General features: G+C 46.2%; 2 protein-coding genes across 2 annotated transcripts; one reads left to right on the forward strand and one right to left on the reverse strand.

The window, feature by feature from the left end:
- Window positions 1–7,269: 7,269 nt before the first annotated feature.
- On the reverse strand, window positions 7,270–8,882 carry Aspvir_003669 (uncharacterized protein; the record flags this gene model as incomplete). Its single annotated transcript, XM_043266920.1, has 4 exons — window positions 7,270–8,054; window positions 8,110–8,490; window positions 8,556–8,638; window positions 8,695–8,882. 4 exons carry the CDS (start codon window positions 8,880–8,882, stop codon window positions 7,270–7,272), a joined length of 1,437 nt encoding a protein of 478 aa, XP_043122855.1.
- Window positions 8,883–10,233: 1,351 nt separating this feature from the next.
- Window positions 10,234–11,368, forward strand: Aspvir_003670 (uncharacterized protein; the record flags this gene model as incomplete). The annotated part of the gene is made up of 5 exons (XM_043266921.1): window positions 10,234–10,242; window positions 10,300–10,401; window positions 10,449–10,613; window positions 10,718–10,860; window positions 10,915–11,368. The coding sequence occupies 5 exons, from the start codon at window positions 10,234–10,236 to the stop codon at window positions 11,366–11,368; spliced, it is 873 nt and encodes a 290-aa protein (XP_043122856.1).
- Window positions 11,369–12,671: the final 1,303 nt, after the last annotated feature.

The raw sequence follows: 12,671 nt of genomic DNA on the forward strand, positions 1-12,671 counted from the left end.
GTGCCTGAGGACCAGATGACTACTCGGCATACCGAGAGTCTATTCACGGAGGTTAGTTAGGTCATCATTACTATCGCACAAGGGATCCTAGTTCTTCAAATATGCCTCTCGATCCGGCTAGAAGCTACCTAAGAACTTGACCATCGGTCACCCGATGAGAACTAATTGACGTTATGATAACCGAATTTTGTGGGGTCAATCTCATCATTGACTTTATCCTCCGCGTTTTGTTTATAGAAACTAGCTCCACGACCGGATAAACCCCAACTTGCGTGTTGGCACGGCGGTGACTTCAGTTGTAGGGAGTGTATACTAGCCAAAAAGGAAAATATACGCAGCAACTATCAGCAGTTCTAAATATCCGTGTGAACCAACATCACACCCTATACAATCAGACCCTTCTCAGAACACAATATCTAGCGCTGAAGACCGGGTCAACGTCCTCACCGGCTACAAGGCGTTGGTCGGTACGCTCCTATCCTCCAAAGGCTAGCCCTAAAAAGATGGTAGCACCCTGAGCAATCTTAGAGTCTGAAAGTGTTAGAAATAGAATACCACTATGATTACAGATATGAGACCCTAATCCTGACTGGGATATAGTCCGGACACCCTTGTGGCCTAGTGGTGTAATATTTTGATAGAAAGGAAGCCAAGCTGTTCCAGATAGGCCACAATTTTTATATATATTTCACCTTCCACAGAACTCCTATAGGCCCAATTTTATTTATTTTCAGATATGTTCCTTTTAATGACTGCAACCGCCAGGATTCAGTCTGCAATATTCCTCTTTCCAAGTCATCCTTTTTACTGGCTTATACCAGTATACTCCTGCGGCTTTCATAGAGGCTTTCTACTACGTTATGTCGCGACCTTGATCTTCTAAAGATTGCTATCGCCTAATCGGCCAGCTCGCCACTCTCCCTGTCACTTGTCTCGCTCGCTCAAATGAGATGATGGCCGCCCATGTACAGACACTGGGGGCGGATTCGCGCAATCTAATGTGCGTCGTCGACCTGGCCGCCTTGATGGAAGCCATCCTCACCAACGTCCTTCGGGCATACATTGCTGCTCATACGGGACGTCCCCAGCCTTTGCATCCGTTGCAGGTCAAGGGGAAATTGTGTAAGCGGCAACAAAAATTTCCCCTTCTACCACCCCGTCTTTTAAGCTAGTTGACCCATTTCAAGGCTGGCACCTGTATCAAGGACTACTCTTCATACTGTATGTGTAACTGTCTCAACTACAATACCTGAATGGACTACATCTCCTACAACGTGTTGAAGAAATCTTCAGCGGTCAACCTGACTCTTGTTGACAAGCTGCAACTATAAGCGTTTGAATATAGAACTCTAAACTCTACGCGTCCGCAAAATTTTGATTTCGCGCTAATCGTGTATCTAAACCACTGTCTGTGATCGCTCATAGCCATGGCTTGCACACGAATTTATCATGAGTCCAGAAACCCGACTGGGAGACAGTGGCCGACTCTCCTTTCCACACATGCCAGGCCGCCGACGGGAGAGGCAAAGCATAAGCATGGCATAATATAGCATATCACACTGAGCCGAGGCCCTTTACATTAGCCACCTCCGTCAATGTCTCTCTCAGAATACAGTATTATGTCCCCTCTTCTTTCAGCTTTCTCCCGGCATTGTATGGGCAACCCCATTCCACGCACTGAATAGTAGAGACCCCAGGATCTGAATCTTACGGATCGCCGAGCACCATCAATGCCTGTGAACGTGATCAGATCACGCTCTAACAAGACAGACGCTTTATGAAACATTATAAGGTTCGATTGGTGCCGCTTATAAACAGGGTGTTCGATCTGTTTACGATGACACGTTCAAAAGTTAGCCTTGGTAAGCATTGATAAATCTAAACGAGATAGCGGGAACACTAGGGGTGTCTCATACCTCATATACGATAAAGCATGCGTCTTGAGACCCGTTGCGGGTAATATTCCCAGCATTTTTATACCGAAGCTTCTGCCCGCTGGGAGCGCCTGGATTGACAGTGACTTTCATGGTTACCTGACGTTTTTTCAAGTCTCCATTCTTGTCGCGTCCAACAATTTTGGAAAAGTGCACTTCTTTCGTAATCCCGCTGAAAATCTCTTCGAGAGTCAGAGGCAGTGGCAGTCGGAGTTCACCGTTTTCGTTGTCAGGGGAGAACCCTATGGGATAGGACTCTGTCGCTGGATAAATGATATTATTCCCAGAAAGTCTCTGAACGATGGCTGGGTAATCCTGTGATATCGAGACAGTGACAGTATGGCTCCCCGAGTAAGCGCTCACGCTTCTTGATTCGGGAGACGAATTTGTGTTTCGAATGTTGGGATTGTATAGTGCGTTAGGGGTTATCACAAGATTGTCACTAAAGGTATACGCAAATGCTGGGCACGACCCAGTCCTATTTGTGGTTGGGGCTGGGGAAACGTATGATTTCAGGTCTGGTACTTATGATATCGTTTAGACCGCCCTTTGTTGCGCAAAGGCTTGTATTCGATGAAGGGCTGTCTGGACCTTCAGGGACGGCTGTAAGTTGATCAGGACTATGAACAGTTTTGCTCCCCTTGGTCCGGCTTTCGTGGCCCGTCATGCGAAATTTCAACTGGGATGCACTCAACCGCGGATGACTCGGAAGGTTTGGGCCTGTATCGTCCTGTTGTTCCGAAGGGGGGTTCAACGGGTTCGCAGGGCTTTGAAATAAATGACCATTAGTCGAGAGATCCTTGTAGGAATATGGATATTTGGAACACAACCTTCGTTTAAGGACGCCGTGGAAAGACACATTCCGAGGTTGAAGACCAACATCCAGAAGCTGCCTGTTCCAAACAGCATTTTCCGCTTTCAGGATGGAATTTTGTCGTACAAGGGTGCGCACGACAACTTCAAGCTTCTCAAGGGTATTTTCAAGATTCTTCCGATTCTTCTCCCTCACTTCCTCCTTCTTCCTCTTTTCCTGTTGGATCTTCTTCAGTTGTAAGTCGATATTAGAGCTGAGTATCTCGATCATAGTGAACCTTTCCCAGAACTGGAAACCGTTTGGGTCGTTGCCACCCAAGACGTCTGGGGATTCCCCCAAAGCAAGCGTTCGGCTGATGCTCAAAAGATTCTGCAGAGTTTCCTTTTGTTTTTGCTCGAGGGAATGGTAGTAGCATGATACAGTAGAAGTCTCTCTAGCTTTTGGCGTATTGTTGAATGAATGCTTGTCTTTCTCTAAGCCATTTTCGCACGCTATCAATATCAGACAGTAGGAATACTGCTCTGGCTCTGGTAGCACTTATTTCGTGTAAGATCATGACAATGGAAGAGGGGTAATGCTGCTAATGCATGCATCACGTGTGGCCGTGCTGCTACTGCCTTAGCGAGGTAAAGCCTCCAAGGCATGATCCTACGTATCTTCCTATTTATGAGCATTAAAGTACTACGAACAAACACCTGTCTTTAATTGCTATGACTGTCTCCATGATGCTTCCGGAACTCCTATGGAAAGTTAAGGGATACTAAGCAAAATTGCAGATTTTACGTATAAGCCCACTATGAGAGCCTAGAGGGAAGGCTCGTTGGGTTAAGTGCCCTCTATCATGGTGTTGCGGTGGCCCCACGTCTTACAGGTACGATCTATGCTGAGTCCACCATCGGTTAGCTTCAAAGTGAGCTTGTGGTCTAGTTGGAGAGAACCTTGCGCGGACTGCATGTTGTTACGCCCTCTGCCTACATGTCCTATCGAGCAGTTAATCTTCATGTGCTTTTTTTGTCTAGCTTTCCTTGAACTTGTTGGTGAGCCTTATTCTGAACAAGTCTAAGTAGTGTTTGTTATGCTGCGTAGTCGTGGCCCGAGACTGAACTGAATGAATGCTTTAGTATAAGAAAGAAATTATGGATCTTAAGAGTTATATTAAGAGACTTAGGTATGTCTAGTTTCTAGGGGGTCAGATATACTATCTAGCTTAGTATGCTATGGGAATGGTGCTAATCTTAGCTTTGTTGGAGAGATGTTACCCTTGGCCTCTCCTAGCCGTGCTTAAGTTCAGTCGGCTGGGGAGAAAATCGCGTAACCAACATCAAGAGATCGCTGCTGTGCAGTAGCGAAGCGCGGGGCTGGAAGCGATTGCGTGTGAAATAGCCTGCTTTTATGACCCAGTAGGCTTAGAGAAGCAAATGCGCTTTCTGTTCCAGCTACTAGGGATTACCTCCGTCTAATCCAACAGCCTTGCTGTTCCATACTTGGCGAGACCCTGGGCTGGCACTTTGACATTGACTGCTACTGAGATGTTGGTCTTTGTATCTTATCTTTCTCTTCCTTATAACATCATTTTATGTATGCTACTATTTTTTGCGCGAATACAGTGTGCTGTCAACTAGCTTGGCATATGATGGGCTGAATCGGGAGTAGTAAGCAATCCCTCAATCATGTCTCATCACCTATTCTTGTTAGACAAAATCGGGTACAGCAGCTTGAAGTTCCTTACCTGCGGAAGGTAGTCCTCACCGAAAGACTTCACAATTACCCCTAAAAGGGTGGCGTGGGACAGCAAAGCCTAGAAGAATCCGTCATCGGCGTCCAATGAGCCAAAGGCATAACGTCAACAATACCAATTAACAAGGCGGGAGTGTCAACGACCAAATATTGGACATAGAAAAACCTGCCACTCTTCGTGAAAGCCCGGGAGGTAATCTCATTGTTTTGACTCTAGGTCGACGACCTCGCTCGAAAGAGTTTCCAGACGCTGTGTGGATCAACACGCATCCGTGCAGCCACGGGCTCTCATCATGTCCGGAGACCAGAGTAACCCGGAAGTCTCAACCGCATGAGCCCGCACATATGTCCCGACGCACATACTGGAGTTTGAAGCCATTCGATGCATTTCCATTATCTACCGGATCACCGACAGAAGACACATATTCTGCTTGGTGGCGTTGTTGCCGCAAGGGTGCCCGTTGTATACATTTGTTGGCAGGTCCGTTACCTGAATGCCTGAAAAAATCAGCATTCCGTCTTCTCCTCGCAAGGAACCAACATGTTTAAATAGGTACTAGACATCTTGTTTTCCTTACCATAGGTGCCGTCAGCCTCAGTGTTTAGGGCGGGTGGCCCACATAGGGACTTTTATGGCTGAGCCCATGCCACACAGTATTTCATTAGTGACTACTCTGTAGTCTTTAGTGATGGTGTATAGCATTCCTATTCAGAGAAAGCACATAGCTAAGGCTTAGTATGTTAGTATATAGTCTATACCACCTCCTTTTACACCTAAAAGTTATTACTTATTATATCCACCTAACAATCCTTACTTTTTATAAGAATGGAATTTCTACTTATCTAGGAGCTTAACTAACTATTAATTCTTCTTCTTATAGATAATATTGTGATATAACTCCGAAGGAGTCTATTAGGTGTGCAGTGATATTTGGTAGTCGTCATCGGTTGCACATAGCTAGTTAGACCTTACATTCCTTCATAGCTTAGGTCGAAATATAAAAGAAGACTGGAATTAGAGTGGCATAATCGAACCGCAAAAATCGAATCCAACCCTCACTGAACTCGCAGCCGGGGGGGGGGCAAGCCTAGGAAATTGCTTTGGGTTTGGGTTCCCTACCCCAGGCCTAAAGCATTGGTTACAGTTTTTGAGGGTTTAACTATTAGGTTTAACTAACCCACACCATTTTACCTAGAAATCACTGAGTTCTATAGACTTTTTAATGATATCAAAATCATTAAAAAATACCTAGTGGTTGCTGAGATATAAGGGAATAATCATCTCTGCTATAGGTTGGTATGAAAGTAGTGCGGAGATCTATATATAAGGGCACCAAGGTCTAATAACTATTATACCTTTTAAATGATTTTTAACCACCACCCATTCAAACCTATAGATATTGAATCGATATTTTAGATCTAGATTAGTATGATAATAATTACCATATATTTCATATAAAAATAATGATTTTATATAAGCATGCTTAATAGGGGGCCTTAGAGGGGGTCCCTGAAGGGGGCTTTAGGGGGAAGGCAAAATGGTTAAAATTTGTGGTTTAACCAAACCGAAACTGAACCAAATCTAACCATGGTTAGTTATGATTGGCCTAGCTAGGCCTAGCTAGGCCTAGCAGCGGGTTTTTGCGGTGAATCTGCAACCAAATCGCACCGGGTTCGATTTGGTCGCGGTTTCTAAATTTTCGACCCGAAATCGCAGCGGTTCGGTGCCAACTAAGGTTAAACCCGAACTCGCACCAAATGCAACTCTAACTGCAATCCATCGAAGTTGGCGGGACATGGACGGGGCGGCCGCTGGCCTACCCCTACCCTCGCACTCTTCGAAGGCTCCACGTCCCTTGCGACGACGAATATTCCAATATAGTATGAATTGCATAGAACTAGTGCTATCAGACTTTTCTAAGTGAATTAATATAATTTCTCCCTCCTATACCTAACACAGGAATAAACTTAGGCAGGAGTTCTGGGTAACCTAATTAAAGTATATATTAAACCTAACTTAGGCTGGGCTTTAGGCTTAAGGGGGGTATTCTAACTTTCTAAGTTAGGTTCTAGGCTTTTATATAGAACCTAGCTAGGTTTTAGATAACCTAGTTAGGATTATCTAATAAATCCTCAAAAACTATAACTAATGGTTTTAACTAAACTCGTTACTCAAATCAGTTTCACCCTAGGGAAACCAAAAACCAGTGTAATTCCCTAGGCTAGGAACTGAACCCTCACTGCTGTGAGTTCAGTGAGGGTTGGATTTGATTTTAGCAGTTCAGTTATATAACTCTAAGCACAATGTGCCACAAGGTTTACAGGCACACAATGATATAGTTGCAGTACATAGCAATTATTATAGACAAGGAATGAGTAAGCTCTAGCAGTAAGAATGCTCTCCAGGCAAAGGAACAGAATTCCACATGATAAATTTCAGTGCATTAGACATCTCACTCAGCTCACCTATAGATAAGCCCATGGACGGTTTGTTCATTCTCTGATGGACAGGAACGCCGCTGGACGGGAACTTAGACGGCATGTTTCCACTCACACCATGTTGAATGGATGTCCGCTTGAACGCTTGTCAATCAAGGTCCATTAGATTACGCACGATGTAGTGCGCGGGGATTCCCCCTGTTCTACGATAGGTGTCTTCTGCCCCCCTTGGTGTTGAATTAACTCAGCTGTAATAGACGTTCGCACAAGTGCAACTGTCTCCACGAGTATCAAACAGCATTTATATTAGGATATCGAATACTGGCATACTCGAATACCAAAGACCTACTGCTGCGGCTTCACAATCACCACGGGCCCAGAATACTCCTTCCGCCCCTTGACGAGGTACATGACGAGACTGATGGTAAAGACGCCTCCGAAAATCACCACGCTCCAGTTAAAGTTGTCCAGAGTCACGGACGTCTCACTAGGCCACAGGGACCAGAAAAGCGCAAAACAGCAGTAGAGCAGCCCGATGATGTTCACGGCTAACCCCCATCGTCCCATATTCCACTGACAGGGCGGGAGAGTCTCGGGATGTCGGATCTTGCGGTAGATCACGCAGCTGATGGAGACGATGTAGGTGTACATCAGAGCTGCCACGTTGAGGGAAATGATTGCGTTGAATGCTGTTAATGATCCAATGTTGATGAGGGAGAGGAGACAGCTGATGAGGCAGGACAGGGCGATTGCGTTCACGGGGATCTTGCGCTTTGGGTCAACCTTGGCGATCCAGGAGGCGAACGGGAGCCCCTTATCGCGAGCGAAAGCAAAGGTTTGGCGGGACGTTGAGGCGTTGAACAGGATATTGCTGAAGATAACGGGTAGTAAAATGATTGCCGTCAGACCGTTTACTCCCGCTGTTGAGGTAGCGTTCTTGAAGACGTAGATAAAGGGAAAGCCAGTTGCATCATCCAGCGCATCTTCCACGGATGGGATGGCGAAGAGGTAGGCAATCAGCAGTACGACTGCCATGATACCGTTGCTAAAATAGCCCCAGGCAATGGCCATAGGTACATTTCGGCCTGCGTCTTTGACCTCTTCAGACATGTGAGCTGTAGCGTCGGAACCTACAGCATTATTAGAGATATATCTTCGGGCGAGATCATGAGACGTGGTACATACTCAGAGAGCCATAGATTGCGGAGATTTGTCCGATCATGACGCTCAATCCCATGCTAGACCATCCTCCCAGATTTGTCCATCCGGTGATAAAGACAGTCTTGGCCGATTGATGGGGAGCCATGGCCCAGAGGACAATGACCACCACCGCCCAGGACAGAATATGCAGTATCATGAGGAGATTATTCAGGAGGGGCATCACATTGGCCGCATACACATTGAACACGTAGATCACCAGGATCATCGCAAAGACAAACAGCGTGCCCTGCCAGTTCTCCGCCACATACTCAGGATTGCGAACGCTGGTTAGACCCTGGATAATGGTGCCGGTGAGAAAGGATCCCGAGGCGGATCCGGCTTGCCACGCTAATACAGACATCCAACCTACATTGCAGAAACACAATCAAATCAGAGCGCGCTGGCTTTAATGCGGGCAAGGCGGAGCCTACCCGTAATATAGCTGAGGAACTTTTGGTATCTAGGAGATGCAAACTCAGAGACCCAATGGTACTGCCCACCCGAGGTTGGTGCCCTAACGATGCAGCAAGTCAGGGTTATTGACAGCAGACCAAATTAGAGGTGTCATACATAGACGCCATTTCCGACAGCGAAGCGATGATGAAGCCAAATCCGACAAACGTCCAGACATATGACCAGAACATACCCGCCAGGCCTCCGTTCTCCAGGCCCTGAGAGTTCGAGCTGTAACCGCAACCTCTGTCAAAATGCCCTCCGTCGTTGAATCGGAGACAACTCACATAAGGATAAACTCCCATGTTGCTTGAAGAACTGATGCAAAGCTCAATGCGGCCAAGGGTCGCAAGTTTCTCTTTCAAAAGACGTTAGACAGCACCGTACTAGATTATGGCCGAGCAGTCACCTTGAGCTGTTGGACTTTTCCCATCCGTTGCATATCAGTGTCGTCGGACGCGGTTCCGGCTTCTCTTAGGCCGTTATGGTCCATTGGACCGTGATCGTCCATCTGAATTGCTTCTACCGCTGAGGCTTTGTTATGCATCTTCACAAGGCTCAGGCGGTCACTGTGAACCCTCTCAAAGGAATAAATGGACCAACGGAAGGGTACAGCTATGGGGGCCGAGGAAAGAGCAAAAGAAGGAAAAGAGAATCGTTACCAGGCTGGACAAGGGGGCAAGCTAGCGACGGAATTAAATCCTGCAATCTAGTCTAAGTATTCGGCTTCGGGGCCGGGAGTGTCTTCAAATATGCGAGAGGGTACCGTCGATTCAAGGTCGATTTAACCTTGTCTGTTATCCAGAATTTTCCGTCCTGCCATGCTATTATTGTGGATTCGTCGCCACTGCAAAGTATAATCAAGTTAATCAAAGTGATTCCTAGCTCCCTTGGTGGAATCCTTAGTGTGTTAACCAAGTGGGGTGGTTGCTCCTCGGCCGTTAATATAGAGAAATGCATTACGACAAATACCATCTCACAAAAGAGACTTCAAGATGGTTTAAGTCTTCAGAAAGTGATGGCAAAATGAAGAGACATAGACTTTCAGTATCAAACAATCAGGTGCTCAGTAACCCCGTCATTCTGATTCTTCACCCACATGGCTTGATGTGCACGATCTCGATTGCGCTACAGCAGACACCCTGGTCAGGAGAACGGAGACCAGTGCTGTTCTGGTCTTGGCGAGTAAGGCGAGGATGCTACCGTAGATCGAAATTGTGGGTCAGTCATCCTGATCGTATGATATTGCGTATGCAACAGTGCAGGAGGCTAGACAAATCCCATCTTAGTCCACGAACTTGTGTTACTGTATTGATGATGAATTTTCTGGCCCCTGCAGAAGTTTATCCTGAAAAGAGATGAGCAGAAGAGACCATCGAAGGAAGCGCCTTTTGATATTTATTCTGTTGTCGGCTCTGCCATGTCCTCTCCGGTGATCGTATTGAGCGTACTCCGTACATCCTCATCATGTCGACTCCTACAGCCTGGCCATCTGGCGTGAGCGCCCCTCTCACTGTCGAGAATAACAACAATCATAGCGCATTGATTGTTTCAATCACGGCCTTCTCTTTAGTGCTGGTGGTGGCCGCTCTGGCATCACGGGTCTTCTCTTCATATAAAAAGCATACCGTGCAGCGAGATGACTACTTATTTGGTATGGCCGTGGTATGTATTCGAATGACAACTAGCATCAATAAAGGGTTCTGAGCTTATATTTACTAGATTCTCGCTTTGGCTCAAGTGTCGGTGGTTTTCACGCAGGTCCATTATGGCTGGGGGACTCGGACAGAGTTAACGGCGGCAGACACAGATCGAATGCTTAAGGTATGTGGTGATCTAGTGATCTCTGTCTCGTGATTCTCACCTGGAAGGCCGCATATGCCGCCGACATTCTCTGCATCGTTGTCCTAGGTCTCTCCAAGATCACCACCTCGATGTTTTACGAGGTGCTCTTCTCACAAGTCCGGTGTCTCCTGATCAAAGCAGTACTCGGGGGAGTGGTCGTCTGGACATTGGTGGCTATCATACTGCTAGCAGTGCGTTGTAGTCATGATCCATGGAACGACATCAGCGCGCAGTGCAAGGGGCTTGTATAATCTGACCCGTCCTCGGTACAGGCATATACTAACTGCTCAAATAGCTTCCCCGGTGGCAAGCCATCACCGCGATGGATATAATCATCGAGATCCTGCTCTTCCTCTATTCAGCGCTAGCAATATACAAGGTCCGGATATCCAGCAAGAAGAAATTCTTGGTCCTCTGCGTTTTGGGTTGTCGAATTGTGTGAGTCGCTCACCGGCTTCCAATGATCCTTCCGCTGACCTTCCAATCTGCTAGACTCGTGCCCCTCGCAGCCATCCGTCTCCACTATACCCAAGCGCAAATCGAGTCCGACGATCCAGTCCTCCAGGGAGCCTTTGCCACGGTGACAACCGAGCTATACCTTGCCATGAGCGTCGTCTGCTTAGTATCCGCCTTCCTCAAATCTTTCATGGCCGTCTATGTGGATGGAAATGGATTCGCGTACACAGAGAGCGCGTCTGTGTCGGTTTCAAAGTCGAGGGGACAAGCCTCGGCGGACAGTATTACTCGCAAGATCCGTCGCCGGACATCTGCCGGAGTCAATCAGTTTAATGGCTGGGAACTGATGGAGGATGCGTCCGCTAAGCAATCTGGCTTCAATCAAGGATGGAAGATTATGAAAACTGTGCAGCTTGACATTCAAGACGAACCTATAGAGCTTGCGAATAGCAAGGAGCCTCCACGCGCAGCAGTGTCTGATAGGACTTGAATGCATACGGGGGAAGTACCGGGCAGTGCCTGACTAGACTGGGCGGGTCCTCGCTAGCATATATATCATAATATCACTATATTCCCCAACACAAGAAACAGATCTGTCAATGGTGGAGCCTGAACCAAGATCCTCCCTTTCCACTTCTAGCGTTGTCTGGTACAATTTTAGCATCCAAATCTTAACGTCGTGGGTTTATACTAAATAATTGCCATTACCTGCAGATCATAACCAGATTGATCCTCCTTGTTGTCAATTTTCCCCCCTGACGCATTCAAAAATCATTTGTCCCAACCTCCAGACCACCAAAACTCGTGTTTAAACCGCTCTTACCTTGCTGCAGAGATATGATACTTCAAATTGAGGGTTATCATTACTACATCAGGGGTCAAAAGTCTGTGCACACTCCGCGTATCCACGACGCGTCAAAAAATCAACATTCTTTTCAACCACTATCTATTCCATCAAAATGAGGTCTTTTGGGACCGAAATTAGTAGAAATAGAAGGCCTAAAGCTGAACTATCTTCTGAATCACGCGCACCATTTACAATACTAAGAAACGCTATGAACAGCACCAAACCTTGAGATCAAGGCCTCGCGCTGGTAGACCCCATAAGCTTAGTGCCTCTACTAAGTGTTATATCTACCAGATGGTCCGGCGGAGGCCCTCTATGAGCTAGAAGGCCCTGGTTGCTAGCACCCTGGGAGGGGTATTTAAGTCAACTATTTAATGTATTTTAAGGAAATATAACCTTAAGAAGTGGAAGAGCAAGAAGAGAATCCCTTTAAAGCCTAAAATAGTCAAAGAACAGTATAAATTTATGCATATATGGCTTAACTTCCCTTGATGGGAAGAAGTGATATTTTCTGATGAATATTTAGTCTAAAGAAAGCTAAATAATTCCACCTAATTTATCTTTTAATTCTCCAATGAGGCATACCGGAATGATCTAGTCAATCTAGTTAACCATGGGAAGGATATTTTACAGATGATATGGGGTGTAATCTGGATTGGAGGCTGTTCAGATCTAATTATTATAGATTATGATGAGCTGGCTCCTCAGGGGGGGGGTACAGCACTAATTCTTATCTAAAATACCTTAAAGATGGCCTCCTTCCAATCTATGAACCTAGCTAGATATTCCAACAAGATAACACTAAAATCTATACTTCCCAGCAGGCGCAGGAGTGGTTTGAATCTCATGGAATCTAGGTGATGGAATGGCCTTCCTATTTGCCTGATTTAAACCTAATTGAACACCTCTGGAACCTCTTAAAGAAGAAGCTTTTAGAACTCTATCC

This window comes from Aspergillus viridinutans, assembly GCF_018404265.1.
Source record: "Aspergillus viridinutans IFM 47045 DNA, scaffold_2, whole genome shotgun sequence".
NCBI classification, from domain to species: Eukaryota; Fungi; Ascomycota; class Eurotiomycetes; order Eurotiales; family Aspergillaceae; genus Aspergillus; species Aspergillus viridinutans.